Source organism: Dendropsophus ebraccatus, chromosome 4 (genome assembly GCF_027789765.1).
Source record: "Dendropsophus ebraccatus isolate aDenEbr1 chromosome 4, aDenEbr1.pat, whole genome shotgun sequence".
NCBI classification, from domain to species: Eukaryota; Metazoa; Chordata; class Amphibia; order Anura; family Hylidae; genus Dendropsophus; species Dendropsophus ebraccatus.
The window spans coordinates 124593817-124611933 of record NC_091457.1 but is presented as its reverse complement, the minus strand read 5'-3'; the positions used below and the strand labels follow the sequence as shown (position 1 = coordinate 124611933).

The 18117-nt window shown below is 38.9% G+C and overlaps 1 protein-coding gene across 13 annotated transcripts in view; it reads right to left on the bottom strand.

Annotated features, from left to right (window-relative positions):
* Positions 1-18117, bottom strand: part of CADPS (calcium dependent secretion activator) — a 372569-nt gene that overhangs the window by 131500 nt on the left and 222952 nt on the right. For all 13 annotated transcript variants that reach the window (XM_069966947.1, XM_069966958.1, XM_069966959.1 and 10 more), the window contains 2 exons: positions 11855-11991; positions 3804-3991 (listed from right to left, as the gene is read on the bottom strand). In XM_069966947.1, coding sequence (XP_069823048.1) covers positions 3804-3991; positions 11855-11991 — 325 coding nt within the window. The remainder of the gene's footprint in view (positions 1-3803; positions 3992-11854; positions 11992-18117) is intronic.

The window sequence follows — 18117 nt, the reverse complement described above, 5'->3', positions numbered from 1 at the left end:
TATTTAATATCCTATAGAATGTCGATAACTTTTCTTTATATATGATTATAAATGGTAAAATTGATTTTAAGATGTTTTCTCTTCCATTCTATTGTCCAAATCTGAGACAAAAGAGACCCAGCACATAGAGTTGTGCTGAAATAAATGAACTGAACTGAACTTTGGTTATTATGAAACCTTACGGTGATGTAAGTTCAGTTCTGTAGCTGCAAAGGAACCATCTGTGACTGGCCGTAGGAAATATGAAATGCTAGTAGCTGACACTAGAAACATTTTGGATAATGAAAAGATGGTCATGCACAGTGACTCATATCCATTGCCACTTTCCAGACCTTCCATTCATTTCACTGGAATGTGATTATATATTTTGTTTAATCATTGTAGATGGAAAGTAGAAAATCACTTTAAATTGTGAAGTAGGAAAAGAATCATATACTTAACAGGGGTGATCAAGATTAAAAGGGTTAGGATTAAGGTAAAGGTCATGAAAGGTTATAAAAAGGCTAAGAAAATATTCTAAGGTAATTGGGATAAAGGGATGGGCCTTTTAGCTCTGATGGGATACACTGGTGGATATTGTAGATATTCTAACACTATAATAACCTTACCTTTTGGGCTCTGGATTCGGCTGAGATTTGGAATCTTTCCGTTTTTTAGAATCCCTTTTAGAATCTCTTTTAGGCTCTGGTTCAATCCCAGAAGGGCTAGGCACTTTGCCTCCATCACCTTCTGCATTTTGCTGTGAGCCACCAAGTAATTCTGGCATTAGTGGACTGTGGTGCATGGGTGGTGTGGATGGTACATGCAGTGTACACAAAAAGTAGATAAAATGAGAGACAGGAAAAAGTATGAAGGTAACAAGAAATCAAACTGAGAAAGAAAGATTATAAGGATAAAATAAGGAAGAGTAAAATCATGCATAAAGAAAGCAAAATCAGGATTGCACTTGTGTAAGAAGTGTGAAACTGTGTCAACAAAATGAGTAAATCCCCCCTCCCCCCCCCCCAAAAAAAAAAAATTGTGACAACCAATGGGAGTCTATGTTTTCCGCATTGTTTATACCAATTAGAGATACTAGGTGATAAAATATAGTAGATGCTTTTCTCTAGCACTAAGGCTGGGGTCAATAACTAGAAGTAGTTTCCAATGACAGGGTAATAGCAATTCTTCAAGTATTAAAAGCACCTAACTTAGAAAAAAAAATCATCTTTTCCTGTTTCAATAAAGACATAAAATCCTATAGGAAGGATCCCTGCAGTTCTGTTAATTAGGAAAGGAGGTATTGGAATGCTGAGTCATTCCTAGACTATTCACCTTCATGTGAGGTTAGCTGAATAACTTCTCTAGGTTCCCGTAAAATCAAAACTATAGGTTCTAATCCTTGGTACACATGCCCTATGCCTCTGATGTGAGGGGACACTGATGTGAGCCTACACAATACCAGCTATTATAATATCGTAGGTGTTGGACCCCCAGCTATCAAACATATATAGGTATCCTGTGTATATGAAATAAACACAGGATAAGGCTGTTCACACAACGTAAGTTCCATAACAATGTCCGTGATTCCCACGGAACTTACGTAGTGCTGCATTCTGAGGGAATCCCGGCTGGAGTGTATACTATTCACTTAATAGCGGGCGCAGGAAACCCTGTCAGTGCACACTATGGAGCGAGCGGTTCCGGCCGCATGCTCCATAGTGTGCTGTGGGGAGTTCTGATGCGGGCGCGCACGGATGTGCTAAAGATGCGCTAAAGATCATCCGGCCAATACTACTGACCAGCCGTTCCGTGAGCCGTTCTCATATGTAGTCTGAACATAGCCTAAGACAGTAAAATCCCTTTTAGGGCAGTTTGACTCCTCAGTGCAATAATCCATGGTTCAAATAGTACAAAAAGACCAATTCCAGCGTTTTTTTTTTTTTTTTTTTTAAATCAACTTGTGTCAGAAAGTGCCGGAGATTTGTCATTTACTTTTAATAAAAAACTTCAAGTCTTCTAGTACTTATAAGCTGCTGTATGTCATAGACATGAACATCTAGGACATACAGCAGCTGATAAGTTTTAATAAAAGTAAATTACAAATCTCTGGAACTTTCTGACATCGTCCGTTATTTTAGACTCTGGCCTCCCCTAGTGCAATGACTGGTGTTTGTACATTATTCTAGTTTGGAACTACTAATTGGCCTTTGGTTGTGGCTTAATTGAAAAGTCCATTGAATTTAATAGTAAAAACTGAGAAAGAATGGTGACAAAAGAAAAACTGTGTGTGAACAACTAATAAAAAACGTCCGCTGTTTGCAAAAAACATCCGAAAATAATAATCATGTTAATTATTTTGACGTCCATGGTGAAAACGTCCGTTATTCAATGCATTGTGTGCATTGGACGTCCCTCTTCCCATTGACTTCAATGCATTGCCATTGCTGTCAGTTAAATTGTGGCAAAAATGAACATTTCTTTTTATATCAAAATTGGCCATCATTTAAAAATTTTTGACATGTGAACATAGCTGAATGGTGGGTGTCCAAATGTGAAATAACTAACGTCATTTTGAACTCAAAATGATTAACGTCATTATAAAAAAAAAAAAAAAAAAACAGAAAGAAAAAAACAACATGTAAACATAACCTAGGAGTGATTTTTAAACTATGCAAGTTCCTGCTCTGGAGGGATATAGTCTCTGGGAATAGGCATGTGAGTATATTATCTCTCATCCACACTATACATCGAGTTATTGAAAGTTTCACAGATCCTATATCAAGGAGACCATTGTCATACATTTAAAAATAATAATTAAGTCATATGGTGTCTGTCCCTTTTAGTTCTGCAGACAAGCAAGCAAACATGTGGAAGAAAGTGATAATATGTTTGTTTAATAGCTTTTCTCTTGTTCAGTCTCCAGGATTCTAAGTGGAAGGATCAGCCTGAGCCCTATTGTAACCTATCAAAATGAGGTCTATTTGTTTACTGTACCCTCAGGCGCCAACAACCGAGAGTTCATTGTGCTTGTTAATTCAAGAAAGTCATTTGCTCACCTTAAAAGAAAGTTAAAATTTGTACATTGTGTGACCCATACTATTGCTTCAACAACCTGACAAAAGGCCGGCTGTGCAATATAGAGCTCAGAAAAAAGGTCTTACTGCTATGTCACCCCTTCTAGTCACAAAATTGCTTTCTAAAAGCAAACAAGGGATTTAAGGCAGAATTCGGGTTCTTTATCCAAAGTATTGTTCTTATTACTCCATGTTTTTCTCCAATACAACATAGTAAAACTTGAGGCAAAATAACCTCATTAGATCCTGGTATAAACAAATGCTAAATAAAAAATATATTTAATTTCCACATTTGCAAAAAAAAACAACAACAAAAAAAAAAACAACAGCAACATTCAGTTTGCTCAGCTCCATAGTTTTCTATATATATTGGTTAATCAGATTATCATTCTCCAACTCTACTTAAAAAAAAAAAAACACGTATATTTTTGCCTTTAAACGTTAGGTTGGGTTCACACTGCATTCTTACTATTCGTTTAACGTATATGTTTTATAGAAACAAATTAATAAAAAAAAAACAGTTGCAAAAACGGATGCAATTGTGTGTCATCCATTTTGATCCTTTTTTCCATAAAGAAAAAAACAAAAAAAAGGATCAAAGTGAATGCTTTGAAAGGATTGCAAAAACGCAGTGTGAACCCAGCCCAAGCACTTTGCATGTCCAAATGAACCAATTTCTAAACTTATGTTGAAGCGAGATAGCTTGGTAAAACATTTTATTACTGGTAAATGTTTTGACTATTTTACCTGTTGCCGTGTACATGTGACGCACAGAAGGCAAAACTATAGTGAAGCAATGTTGGGTCAATCATGGCTCCGTTCTCTGCTCTTTCCAATAGGTCACCAAGATAACACAGGTGTCGATGGCAGCCTCTTACCCCATAACGGGCACAATATTCATCAAGGACAAACACCTGACCAGGACTGAACCAACCCTAGAAGGAAAATAGGAGATACAATTGGTTCAATTTGTTCAATTTGATCATATGTTTAATGTTCAATGTGATCATATGTAAATTTTTGCTCAATTTAGCATAAAAAATGGCATCTAAGAGATTCTGAGGGATGTGGAGTGTTATTGTGGATGTGTCAGCTTAGTATGTAAGCTACATGTTTGGAAAACCTTAATAAGTGTATACCTGTTGCTTTATATGTTAGTTTAAAACTGAATATCACAGAAGTATCAAATATTTCCAATTACCTCCGTAATGCTATGTGTTATTATGTATTTAACCCCTTGCCTCCGCAGCCTGTTTTGTCCTTAATGACCAGGCTCATTTTTCAAAATCTGACCTGTCTCACTTTATGCGCTTATAGCTCAGTGATGCTTTAATGTATGCTAGCGATTCTGAGATTGTTTTTTCGTCACATATGGCACTTTATATAAGTGGCAAAATTTTATCACTACTTTGTGTGTTTTTTGTGAAAAACATCAAAATATCATGAAAAATTTGGAAATTTTGCATTTTATGAACTTCTGAAATTCTCTGCTTCTAAAAACGGAAGTCATAGCACATAAATTAGTTACTAAATCACATTACCAATATGTCCTCTTTATTCTGGCATAATTTGGGAAACATATTTTACTTTTTTAGGGTGTTATGGGGCTTAGAAATTTATTAGCAAATTATCACATTTTGTGAAAGTTTCCAGAACTGATTTTTTTAGGAACCAGTTCTTTTTTTAAATGGATTTAGAAGTCTGGTATCCTGAAAACCCCCATAAGTGACCCCATTTAGGAAAATAGACACCTTAAAGAATTAATCTAGGGGTATAATGAGCATTTTAACCCTACAGGGGCTGGAGGAAAGTATTCACAATTAGGCCGTAAAAAAATCGAAAATGAAAATTTTCAAATAATATATACGTTTAGATTACAGTTTCTCATTTTCAAAAGGAACATGAGATAAAAAGCATGCCAAAATCTGTAACGCAGGTTCTCCTGAATACAATGGTACCCCATATGTGGGTGTAAACCACTGTATGGGCACAGAGCCGGACTCAGAAGGGAAGGAGCGCCAATTAGCTTTTTTAATGCAGATTTTGCTGAAGAAATTTCTGAGCGCCAGGTGCGTTTGCAGAGCCCCTGTAGTGTCCGCAGAACAGAATCCCCCCAAAAGTCACCCCATTTTCGAAAGTACACCCCTCAAAGAATTCATCTTTGGGTAGGATGAGCATTTTGACCCCACAGGTATTAGAGTAAGTATTCAAAATTAGACAGTAAAAATGAAAAACACGAATTTTTCCAATAATATGTTCGTTTAGTTTGAAATTTCTCAATTTCACGAGGAACAAGAGAAAAAAAGTACTGCAAAATTTATAACGCAGGTTCTCCTGAATACAACGGTACCCCATATGTGGGCATAAACCACTGTATGGGCACACAGCAGGGCTCAGAAGAAAAGGAGCGCCAATTAGAAACTTCTTCAGCAAAATCTGCATTAAAAAAGCTAATTGGCGCTCCTTTTCTTCTGAGCCCTGCTGTGTGCCCATACAGTGGTTTATGCCCACATATGGGGTACCGTTGTATTCAGGAGAACCTGCGTTACAAATTTTGCAGTACTTTTTTTCTCTTGTTCCTCGTGAAATTGAGAAATTTCAAACTAAACGAACATATTATTGGAAAAATTCGTGTTTTTCATTTTTACTGTCTAATTTTGAATACTTACTCTAATACCTGTGGGGTCAAAATGCTCATCCTACCCAAAGATGAATTCTTTGAGGGGTGTACTTTCGAAAATGGGGTGACTTTTGGGGGGATTCTGTTCTGCGGACACTACAGGGGCGCTGCAAACGCACCTGGCGCTCAGAAACTTCTTCAGCAAAATCTGCATTAAAAAAGCTGAGCGCCAGGTGCGTTTGCAGCGCCCCTGGAGTGTCCGCAGAAGAGAACCCCCCCAAAAGTCACCCCATTTTGGAAAGTGCTCCCCTCAAAGAATTTATCTTGGGGTGCGGTGACCATTTTGACCAGACAGGTATTAGAGGAAAGTATTCAAAATAAGACAGTAAAATTGAAAAACTAGAATTTTTCCAATAATATGTTCGTTTAGTTTAAAATTTCTCAATTTGACTAGGAACAGGGGAGAAGCTGCATGCCAAAATCTGTAACGGAGGTACTCCTGAGTAGAACGGTATCTCATATGTGGGCATAAACCACTGTATGGGCACACAGGAGGGCTCAGAAGGGAAGGAGCGCCAATTAGCATTTTCAGTGCAGATTTTTCCGAAGAAGTTTCTGAGCGCCAGGTGCGTTTGCAGAGCGCCTGTAGTGTCAGCAGAAGAGAACCCCCCCAAAAGTCACCCCATTTAGGAAAGTTCACCCTTCAAAGAATTCATCTTGGGGTGCAGTGAGCGGTTTGACCCCACAGGTATTAGAGGAAAGTATTCAAAATAAGACAGTTAAAATGAAAAACTCGAATTTTTCCAATATATGTTCGTTTAGTTAAAAATTTCTCAATTTCACGAGGAATGGGAGAAAAAATGTACCCCAAAATCTGTAACGCAGCTTCTTCTGAGTAAAACGGTACCTCATACGTGGGCATAAACCACTGTATGGGCACACAGCAGGGCTCAGAAGGAAGGGAGCGCCAATTTGCTGGAGCAAAACCTCAGCTAGTAATAGTTATTAGAATAGCGCAGTTACTAAAATACAATAAAAAAAATGAGATTACAGGTAATGTGGGGTGGTCACGGGCAACCTGGGGTGGTCACGGGCAACCTGGGGTGGTTACGGGCAACCTGGGGGTTACAGACCATCTGGGGTGGTTACGGGCAACGTGGGGTGGTAACGGGCCACGTGGGGTGGTTACGGATAAACTGAAGTGCTTATAGGTAATCTGGGATGGGTACCTGTAATTTGGGGTGGTTACAGGCAATCTGGCATGGTTACGGGCAATCTGGAGAGGGTCACTGGCAATTTGGGGAGGTCGGAGGCAACGTGCAGTGGTCGGGGGCAACCTGCGGTGTTCGGGGGCAACGTGCGGTGGTCAGAGGCAATCTGTGGGGAATTACGTGTGATTAGGGGCAACCTGGGGGGGTTACAGACAATCTGCGGTGGTTACGGGCAACATGGGGTGGTTACAGACAATCTGTGGTGGTTACGGGCAACATGGGGTGGTTACAGACAATCTGGGGTGGTTACGGATAAACTGAAGTGCTTATAGGTAATCAGGGGTGGGTACATGTAATTTTGGGTGGTAACAGCAATCTGGTGTGGTTACGGGCAATCTGGAGGGGGTCACTGGCAACGTGTGTGAGTTAGAGGCAACGTGCGGTGGTTAGAGGCAACGTGCGGTGATCAGAGGCAACGTGCGGTGGTCAGAGGCAACGTGCGGTGGTCACATGCAATCTGGGGGGTTACGGGCAATCGGGGCTGATTACGAACCATCTGGAGGGGGTCACTGGCAATTCAGGGTGGTTACAATCAACATGTGGTGGTTACAGGAAACGTGCCATGGTTACGGGCAATGTGCGGTGGTTATAGGCAACGTGCGGTGGTCATGGGCGACGTGCGGTGGTTATGGGCAACTTGCGGTGGTTATGGGCAACTTGCAGTGGTTATGGGCAGCGTGCAGTGGTTATGGGCAGCGTGCGGTGGTTATGGGCAGCGTGCGGTGGTTATGGGCAGTGTGCGGTGGTTATGGGCAACGTGCAGTGGTTATGGGCAACGTGCGGTGATTACGTGCGATCTGGCGTGATTACGGGCAACCTGGGGCGGATACGGGCAACCTGCGGTGGTTACGGGCAACCTGGGGGGGGTGGGGGTTAGGGGTAATTTGGGAGTAAACTGCAATTATTACTATAATAAAAAGTGTGTGTTTTATATTTTGTATGTTTTTCACTTTTTGTACTTTATACATTCATTTTCACTATATTACTATGATTACTGTGATATTTTCTATCACAGTAATCATAGTTCAGTGACAGAGACCAAATTGGTCTCTGTCACTTTAAATTTTCCGAGATAACTGATTCTGGAGCGCATGCGCACTTCAGAATCAGCCTGGACGCCGAGGAGGACGGAGCTCCAGGATCAGGTAACGTATATGGGGAAGGGGGGTGACTGGGGGACGGGGGTGACAGGGGGGTGTGGGGCGACTTGGGGGGCGACACTGTATCACTTTTTATCCCCTGTCACCAATGATTTATGGTGACAGGGGATAAAAAGTGCTTTTTTGCACTGGGAACAGGCGATCGGCGGTATATAGTATATACCGCTGATCGCCTGCTCCGGGACCCCCGATCACTGCCCCATGTTCTCCGCTACCTCCGGTGGCGGAGAGCATGGGGCTTTGATCATTTATTCATTTCCATCCCTGCAAACAAACATCGTTTGTTCGCAGGGATGGGGGCGGCCATCTTGGATGTGATGGCCGCCCGGAGAGGGTTAGTGATCGCCCACTAGGGGGGCTGATCTGGGGTCTGGGGGATACATTTTCATGTAAGGCGGCACCGGCGCCGGTAATGCCCGGTACCGGCGGATCGCCGCTATAACGGTAATAGCGGCGATCCGCCGGTATCGGAGGACGAGGGGAGGGGGCCGGGGGACACACTGTTAGTGGCGGTGGGTGGAGGCAACGTTCTGCAGCCTCCCCCCGCCGCCGATCGGCGGGAGGACATGGAATCTCCCCATAGACGCTGCAGTCGCATTGACCACGGCCTTTATGGGGTTAACTGCCCGGGGGGAGCGCGGCTTCCCTCCGGGCAGAGGCAGCAGGAGGAGGCTTTGTCACACAGCCTCCTCTTGCTGCTCGATCTTAGATAGGGTCAGCGGGGGGAGGAAAGGGAAGCCATAGTACAGAACTATAATAAATTTGTGTGCCATTGTAAATGCTAAAACATATTTAAAAGAAGATCCCGTCCATATACTATACAGCACAATACCATAGAGAAGGTCAGGTGTAGGGATGGTCCGAACCCGCTGAGGTTCGGGTTCGGCTGAACCAGAACGTTTGGCATCGGATTACCGCTGTCTGCCTGTTGCGTGCAGCGGGCGGATACAGCGGGAGGACTGCCTGGAAAACTGGGATACAGCCTATGGCTATGGCTGTATCCCAGTTTTCCAGGCGTTCCTCCCGCTGGATCCGCCGCTGCACGGAGCGGGCAGACAGCGGTAATCATTGCGGATGGTTCGGGTTCGTACGAACTCCGTACGAACTCGGTTCGGACCATCCGTAGTCAGGTGCATAGAGAAATACAATATATACACCCCTTTGCAGACACTATAATAAAAACTACATTACCAAATTAAAACATTATATACAGTTTATTGCATAGGTTTAGAGAAATTGGTAACTAAATGTTCATTAAAGGGGTTGCCCAGAAAAAAATGCATAATTAGCCATGCTGTCGGGCTGCCGCAGCTGCCAATTCCTGGGCTGCCCGCTCTCTGCTACTGTCAGCATTTCAGCCACATCCATTGACATCGCGTTCCCACAGACAATGGACACTCAGTAAAGAGTCTATATTGAGCATCCATTTCTGGTGGGGGGCACATGTTATCGGATGTTTTCCAAACACTGACAATAATGGGGAGATGGCAGCACACGAACTGGCAGCTGCAGGACAGGTAAGTATACATCACTGTCATGTGCCCCACAGCCCCGGCAGCATGATTAATTTATCATTTATCCTGGACAACCCCTTTAACAGAACTTAAGGTTCTAACAGCCACACAGTTCCTTAGTTTTCATGACTATTATAACTTTAGCTATATTTCTATAGTCTGTCAGTAAATTATCAGATGTCTGTCAGCCCTGAGCCAATGACCCTAAAAACACTATAACCAATGATCCATAAAAATGCAACTGAGCTTGATTTAATTGGACAATTATAGCTTTCCCATCAGGATAGTAGTTATGGTTTTAGGCTGCTCCTAATTGATAGCTATTGCTTTTAGTATTGATTACAAATGGCCAGTGAGTAAAGTAGAGGCCAAATGAAACAAATTAGAAGGTAGAGCAAAAGAGATGTTCCATATAATAGAATTGTTTACACACCCAACTAATGTCAAACCTTCTCAGTAATCTTTGGCCATTGTGCATGAGGGCCCCTGAGAAAGACTTATGCTCTTTCAGGGTGATCAGAAAGCAGTACAGTTTTTCATAATGAGAACTATTGTGGTAGGTTAGCTTTTTTGGTAATAATCTGAATGCAACATACCATTATGAATAGCAGAAAAAATGACGTAATTAGAAATAATTGATTGTAAAAACTTCATTTTAACTCATTTCTAAGTGGATGAACATTACGCTTTCTCCCCTTAAAGCCTTACTGTCAATTAAAACTTTTTACATGTCATAGAGACATGTTGAAGGTTTTGATAAGTCAGGGTTTGGGGGTTCAGATCCCCACCAACCACCACAATGAGCTAGGAGAACTTTTCTCAGCAGGTTACAGTATGATTCTCGCTGTCTTGCTGGATGAAACAGATCCTATAGTAAGTCTATGGATCATGTGTCCTGGATTGAGATGGAGAGAGCAGTGAGACAGGAAGAGGAACACTCAGTCAAGAACTTCTCCCAGCTTGTTCTAGAGCTTGGTGGGGGTCTGAACACTCAGACCCTGTTCAGTAACATATTTTGACACTTTTTTTTTTTTTAATTACAAAATGCTTGCTATGGTTGCAAGGGTTATATGTGCCCTTGAAATAATTTCTTTACATATATTATACTGGTGCTTTAGTGGCAATATATGTTGTAAAGGATACAAAAGAGCTTGCAGCAGGGAGCAGAGGCAGATTGTGGTTGAAACCATATAGTGTGCCAAAAGAAATTGCTTAGCTTGTGAGAATGAAGTAGTTTTAAGACCTGTATATCTGGACACAGGCCTGTCCTTCTGCAGGAAAGGCAGAATGGTGGGAGACTGCTGGAGAACTGAAGAACTAAGGGCTGGGAACTATCTAGCCCACTGCAGTTAGTGTTGGATTGAAGGCTAAGAGAACTGATAGGAAGGGCCTGTGCAGAACTGTACTAGAGGTTTTCCTTTTGACTAAGAAGTAGGTCCCTGGGAGGGTAAAGGGTCCATCTGCTTTGCTAAGCGAAGTCTGGAGAAGTGCCAAAGAGCAGATGGTGAGCTAATTGAATGACTGCTAATAATTTGAGACTATAAGGGTCATGGAGTAGGGTTTCTCATAGTTGTCTAGTGGGTCCTGTGTAGGAGATAAGAAAGAGCTCAGCATACTGTAGGTGGGCAGGTAGATAGCTAAAATTAGATCCATTTGCCAAACAGGCCTATAAAGTGGCAAGGATGGTTTTGCCTGAAGTGCAGTCTAGTAAGTATGAAAGGAGACAAGTTTGGTTCAGAAGCTCCAGAAAACTGGGAATAATAGTGATAGCGCTAAAGGAGGCAGGCCTTACAGGGATATAGCTCACTACATGGTTTATTAAAAGGAGGTGGTGCTGAGAATGGATGCCTTAAGAGCAAAGTCCAGGAGAGAAAAAGAAAGAGGCAATCACTAGATATATGGCAGAAAGTGTGGGACTGGTGATAGTCTGTGTGACGTAACACAGTCCAAAGTGTTGCTTCTGTGGAGAGAATAGGTACTTAAAATATATAGTATAGAAATATTCATGGAAAGTCCAAGAAAAAAATTAAGCAACATTGTAACTTAGAAGGAACAGAACCATTTTAATGCCTCATCTGAGAACTGTAACTATAAAGATTGCTGTGCCCCTGTACAATGTATGCAAGAAATGTAAGTGTCAAACCACCACACCTCTACTAAATATACTGAGCTCCTTCTCAGCTTTTCCATTTCTCAACTGTGGCGCACTCACATACATGTAGTCCCAACTCACCAGGCAAGAGTATGAGTCGTTGAGTCTGTGGTCTAGTGTAAGCCGCTGAACCATCTCAAATAGGGTGGCGTGATCAAAGTTACACGGGTTTGAAGATATGAATTCATCCATGCCATGTTTTTGAGCTCTGTCGGCATCTGTTTGTTTTCATGTGTAGAGAAAAAAACAGTTTAGAGGAACAGTAATTACCACTTTTTTTTTTCTTTTGAACCCAATGAAACCTACTGTCAAAAATATAAACCATATATATTAATTTAATTGTAAAAATAACCTAGGCATAGACCTCATTGTTTAGTTAGGTATCTCTTAACCTCGTGAGTGATTGCATTGTTTTTTTTTTTAATAAATTAGTAAAAAAAATATGTTTATGAACACTAATTCTAAATTTAAAACTGGAAAATAGAGACAAAGAGATGACACATAGCATTGTAGGGGGTCATTTACGACAAGTAGCTGGCCCACACATGTTTGTCCAAACGATTAAATTCTTAAATTATCATTGTGTTAATGTGTACACATATATGAAAATAGAGTTTTATGTATTCATATAGTTGGGCAATTTATTAATAAGTGTTCTTGGCTGCTGTCTAATCCACAATTTTGTGTATTGGTGGAAAGCACTGTTCTCAAACATCACTGGTTGGCAGTGGTTTCTCACAGGAACTAGAACCATGATGAACATCAGTATCTGTACAATCATGGATTTAATATGGGGTGGTGGGAAGGGCATATATGAATATCTTGTTCTAGGTCTTCTAGGTCATGTGGCAAGGTTAAAATTGTTTATCATGCAACCATAATAGTTAAAGGGGTTGTCCAGTGAAATTTTTTTTTCTTTCAAATCAACTGGTTTCAGAAAGTTAAATAGATTTGTAATTTACTTCTATTTAAAAATCTCAAGTCTTTCCATACTTATAAGCTACTATATATCCTGCAGGAAGTGTTGTTTGTTTACATTCAGAAACAGTGCTCTCTACTGACATCTCTGGCGGAGTCAGGAACTGTCCAGCGCAGCAGCAAGTCCCCATAGAAAACCTCTCCTGCTCAGGACAGTTCCTGACTCCGCCAGAGATGTCAGTAGAGAGCACTGTTTCTGAATGTAAACAAACAACACTTCCTGCAGGATATATAGTAGCTTATAAGTATGGGAAGACTTGAGATTTTTAAATAGAAGTAAATTACAAATCTATTTAACTTTCTGATACCAGCTGATTTGAAAGAAAACATTTTTTCGCTGGACAACCCCTTTAAGCTTTTCATCCTACATTTTCTAATTTAAAGAGTTTTCTAATATAGAAACTCCCTTTTCATATCCATGATAGAGAATTCTGAATAGGGGTCCTCTGTTCACCATCCTCATCTATTGTTCAAAATGAAAAACAGTTACAAAGAGCATCTGTAAGTTTGGAGGACCCGTCCTTTCCAACATAACTCTGAGCAACTGTTTATTTGAATAGGCACTGTGTAATTCTTAATTTCCCCTGTGGTGGCACTGCAGGAAAACACTTACTAAAAGGTTTTGCATCAGAATTCAGCCGGTTATCCCCTACAGGTTAGCAAATAACAAGCTGATCGGTAGGGATTTGACTGCTGGGATCTTAACTGATCCTAAGAACAGAAAAAATAATTGTCCCTGAAAGAGTTGAGTGCTCTGGATGAGTGGGATCAGCTTGTTATCTCCTTTTCTGTAGATACTTTATAATGTCTTCCAGTAGGAATACCCCTTTATATTATCAGACATCAATTACAGTGTGAGTATAGAAAAAACATTGGTGTACCTCTTTTTTTTCTACCTGAGGTAAATGACCCCTTAATGTCACAAAAAACTTCCTCCAATTCTGTGACTTCATTGAATCATTAAGGTTGATGTTTAGTTCATGTTTAGATTTTCTTTTTTATTTCCCTCTACACTTGGCATCCTAAACGGTCTCATGATAAATACCTCCATTTATTGTGATTTTTTGTTATTCACATAGCAGATGGCCTACACATAAATAAGGCAATATTTTTTATACAGAAATTTGAGAGATTTTGAATAAATCACACGCTTACACACAAAAAATATTTAGAAATGGCCAAAAGAAATGTTTTGTTTCCTCACATACAATCATTATGTTAAAATAAGGAATCAGAATTTTATCAAACTTGCCAATTTTCACTGGCCCGGACCACAACAGGTTGAGTTTATGCTATCTTAGTCACTGTCATTTGGTGAGCATGTGAACCATATTTTTTTGATAATTGAGCAAAAAGCAAAAGCAAAGATTTTGCCATGCCCCCTACCCAATAACACATTTGCACGCATTACATACTAATCAAGGAATATCTTAGGTGGGTGGAGAGACTGAACTGGATGTTGGGTCGAGAGACTGAACTGTTTGGGTTGGGCAACGTTTTCCAAATCTGAATGCTCTGTATTTGACTCCCCGCGGCTGCACAAGTTGGATGCAACCATAAGGAGTCTCGGAAAAGGTGGATACAGCCTATTTAGGGTCAAATGCCGAGCGTCCAGGCTTAAAGAATATTGCAAAACCTGAACATTTCGGCCTCTTTGCTTAACCCTACTTACAGACCTATTGGGCTGTCTATTTTCTATGATCACTAGCCCCCTTAGAGGGTTTTTTTTTAACATGTGTGTCTGAGTAGATCTATGCAATCTTGGAATGCCTTCAATTATTTTATATTTTGTCAACTTCATGGTTATGTTCACACAATCTCGAAATTACAGCCTTTTTTTCTGGACATCCATCCTTTGCTAATTGCAGCTGCATATAATGATAATAAAAATTATTTGAGGCTGTTATTATCAAATACAGAAATCTTTTGGCATTCAATAAGGGCCGTCCAAAACAAAACAGCCGTTTTTATGATGTTGTGTGAACAAAGCCTATAAAGGTAAATCATTAATAAAATAATTGAAATACAATGAAAGCTTTTAAACCAAATCTAAAATTTACAACCGTTAGCAATTTTTTTATATTATGGAAAAAGACACTTAAAAATAAATATTGAAAGAAAAAAAATCAACATTTTTTTATGTGGTATTATTTTGAATTGTTTAAATAATTTTTTTTTGCAATGTCAACAAAGAAACAAAAATATGGTAACCTAATAATTTAACTAAAGTATGAAATTATTTTATTTTAAAACCATAATTTTCTTCTATCAATTATAGAGAAGGTGAAATCATAGAGAAAAATAATGTGGCTAATTTTGAAGGAATTAAAAAAACACTCTTGCCCACCACTGAGAAACACTCAGTCTCCCGCTGTGCATGCTGTTCGTGTTCTATAGCTCAAGTGGGTAATCTTCTAGGAGATTTGAATATGAAATGTAAGGCTGCATTAAAAGTTCTCTACAGATACCAAAAGCACAAGTGAAACATGTGCATACACCAGCAGCAGAACGGCTTTGAGAAATGATCTCAAGCAACGAATGTAGAATTATTTTTAATTCACAAGGCCTTCTGCCGGTAAAAGTTAATTTTATTTTTCTTTGACACTATAGAGCTATTTAGCAAAATAAAAAAAGGAAAAACAAAAATAGTAATTTTTTTTTCTTACTGTTTATGGCATATATAGCTATGTTCCCAGAACGTCTTTTATTGGCCTTTAATAAAAACAGTTATTTTGCCTCAAACAGTTATAAAAAGATGTTGTGGGAACATAGCCTAAAGGTAAAAAAAAAAAAAAAAAAACCCTCCTACACCTAAGATATAGATAATCACTTTTTGGAAAAGAACCGACAGGAATCTAAGACAACAAAGGATTTACATACAGTACAAGAAACAGAGACACCACAAAAGTTTCCTGACCTGAATATTAGTGGTGGTCATGTGATGTTTGATCACTTTTATGAAAACAACACAAAACAGATCTATTTTTTGTCGACATGAAAAATTGTAATATACTGTTAAGGGATATACAAACTATATGGGATAATTGAGGGTAAATAGGGGTTATTGGGACTTGTTTGTAGATTTTTTTTTTTTTCTGCTTTATTTCAGGCTGGTTCTTTATAACTTGATTAAATGTCCGTCTAGTTATATGTATGCAAGTTTTTTTGCCACACCCATGGCCTCCTAAAAAGGTAAGTATGTTCATACTCAAAGTTCACTATGTTTGTGATACAAGCAGAACGCTATGCTGACATAAAGCACACTATGGCTAAGTTCCCACTAGGTAAAAATAAGGGCAAATAACGTCCGTTGTTGCAAAAAAACTGCTATTATTAATGATCAACATAATTAATAATGGTCGTTGTTTTGCAACAACGGATGTTATATGCCCTTATTTTTACCTAGTGGGAACATAGCCTATATCTGTGCTGAGTTTAATAGCCTGAACATAGCTTAAGACTATGTTCACACATTTTTTTTTAGGCAAAAACGGTTGTTATTTTAAAATGATGGCGTTTAAAAATGATTAACGATCATGAATAATCATGATTGTTACTCATGGCCGTCATTACAAAATAACGGCCGTTATTTGGCCTAAAAAGAGGTAGTGGGAATTATGACTATGCACGGTCTGCTTCTAAGCATATACACAATGAATTTATAGATGTGAACATAACTGTAATTTTAAAGTTAGCCACAACAACAGGAAATAACTGCACACATTTAAGAATTGATATGTAGAGGTTTGAAATAAACACACATACGCACGCACACAAACATATATGCCCCAAGCATGCACTTTTTTTTTGTTTTTAAGTTTAGTAGAATTACAAAGGTCTAATATTTTTATATAAGGTCCAGGGAATGGTTTCACCATGTTAATGCTATGTTAATTATTAACATTATTAAATTATTCTTAAATCCTTAGAAGAAAAAAAAAAGTCAGTTATTATCTATAAAACTGATCGCTGAATTATTGTGATACATGTCTATTAAAAATAATATGGCTAAAAAAATAGGTTTGTACGTTAGTGTACTATATATATATATTAGAATATTCGAAATAAAGTCATATTAATAATAATGATAACCTAATAGTATTATTTTTTTTATCTCGAAAATGATCTGTTCAGTTACAAAAATTCCTCATTAAATAATATTTTATCACCAGTTGTAGAACTGTAATAGAATATATTCTGTACTGAATAGCATAATCTAATCAGAATAATAATCGACATTATCAAATAACAACAACAGTATAATAATACAGAGCATAAATGTCATTGGATAGTTTTATGCAAAATTGTTCAGATTTAATGAGCAGTTAATTCCAAAATACAGTTCATGGGAACATATGTCAATAGTAGCATGCTTTTTTTTTTGTGATTTGCGCACATTTTGTTCATGCTATTAATGTGGAATGTTATAGTTGGGTTTCATGCTTTTTGGCGCAGGAAGACAAGCCAGATAATGCAAGGTTATGGCAGGCCTCCAAATGCCTAAACGCTTGAAACGTCAAAAGTGAATGTAGCAGATACGAGTTGATCATACAAGAAAAACATAGCAGTGAACTGAATGGAGTGTTAAAAGATTTATGTCAAGCAGAACAAACAATCGTCAAGATCTCACAAGATAGCGAATGGTGCAAAGTACTAAGATTTCAATCCAAGAAGTCCATTCATTCGTTCTCTCATTCATCCTTTCCCTTTTATTTTTTAGTTGAAAAAAAAATAGGTATAGTTTTTTTGTTTGTTTAATAAAAAATAGCAACCTCCAGCATGTTATCATATTGCAGCTTTGCTTTGCTGGAGTCCTATTCAGACACCCCGAAAAAGAATATTGTATCTGCTTGAAGAAGTAAAGATAAGATTCTGCCTGCTATCCAAGGGGAATGTAAGCAAAATAAAGGAGAGAAAGAAAGAAGGAAGGATAAGGAGTATTGTATTCATGGTCAGGAGGGACGTCACCTGCTCCATCTCATATTGCATTCAAAATACTCCAAATACATATTTGCCAACTCTCATGACAAGTCTAATGCCCTCTTGGGTGTTCAAACATAAAATTATAGAAATAAGTGAGAAGACAAAAAGTAAACATCCACAAACTAAACAATTCAGGAGGACTATGAGAGAAACAAGAGAAATAAAATATAATAATAATATTCAAATAAATCTGTAGCATTTTACATTAAAGGCACTCAACCATTGTCTTGGGATTATATATATTGTTATTTAACCTTTTTGGTATTAACAGTTACAAAAAGAACAATGTGTGTGTTTCCCTCTAGATGAACATTTTAGCATCACTGTGTAATTTTGCTAAAGAGTTTTATATTTTTATACTTTCTTACTGTATGTTTAGGCTG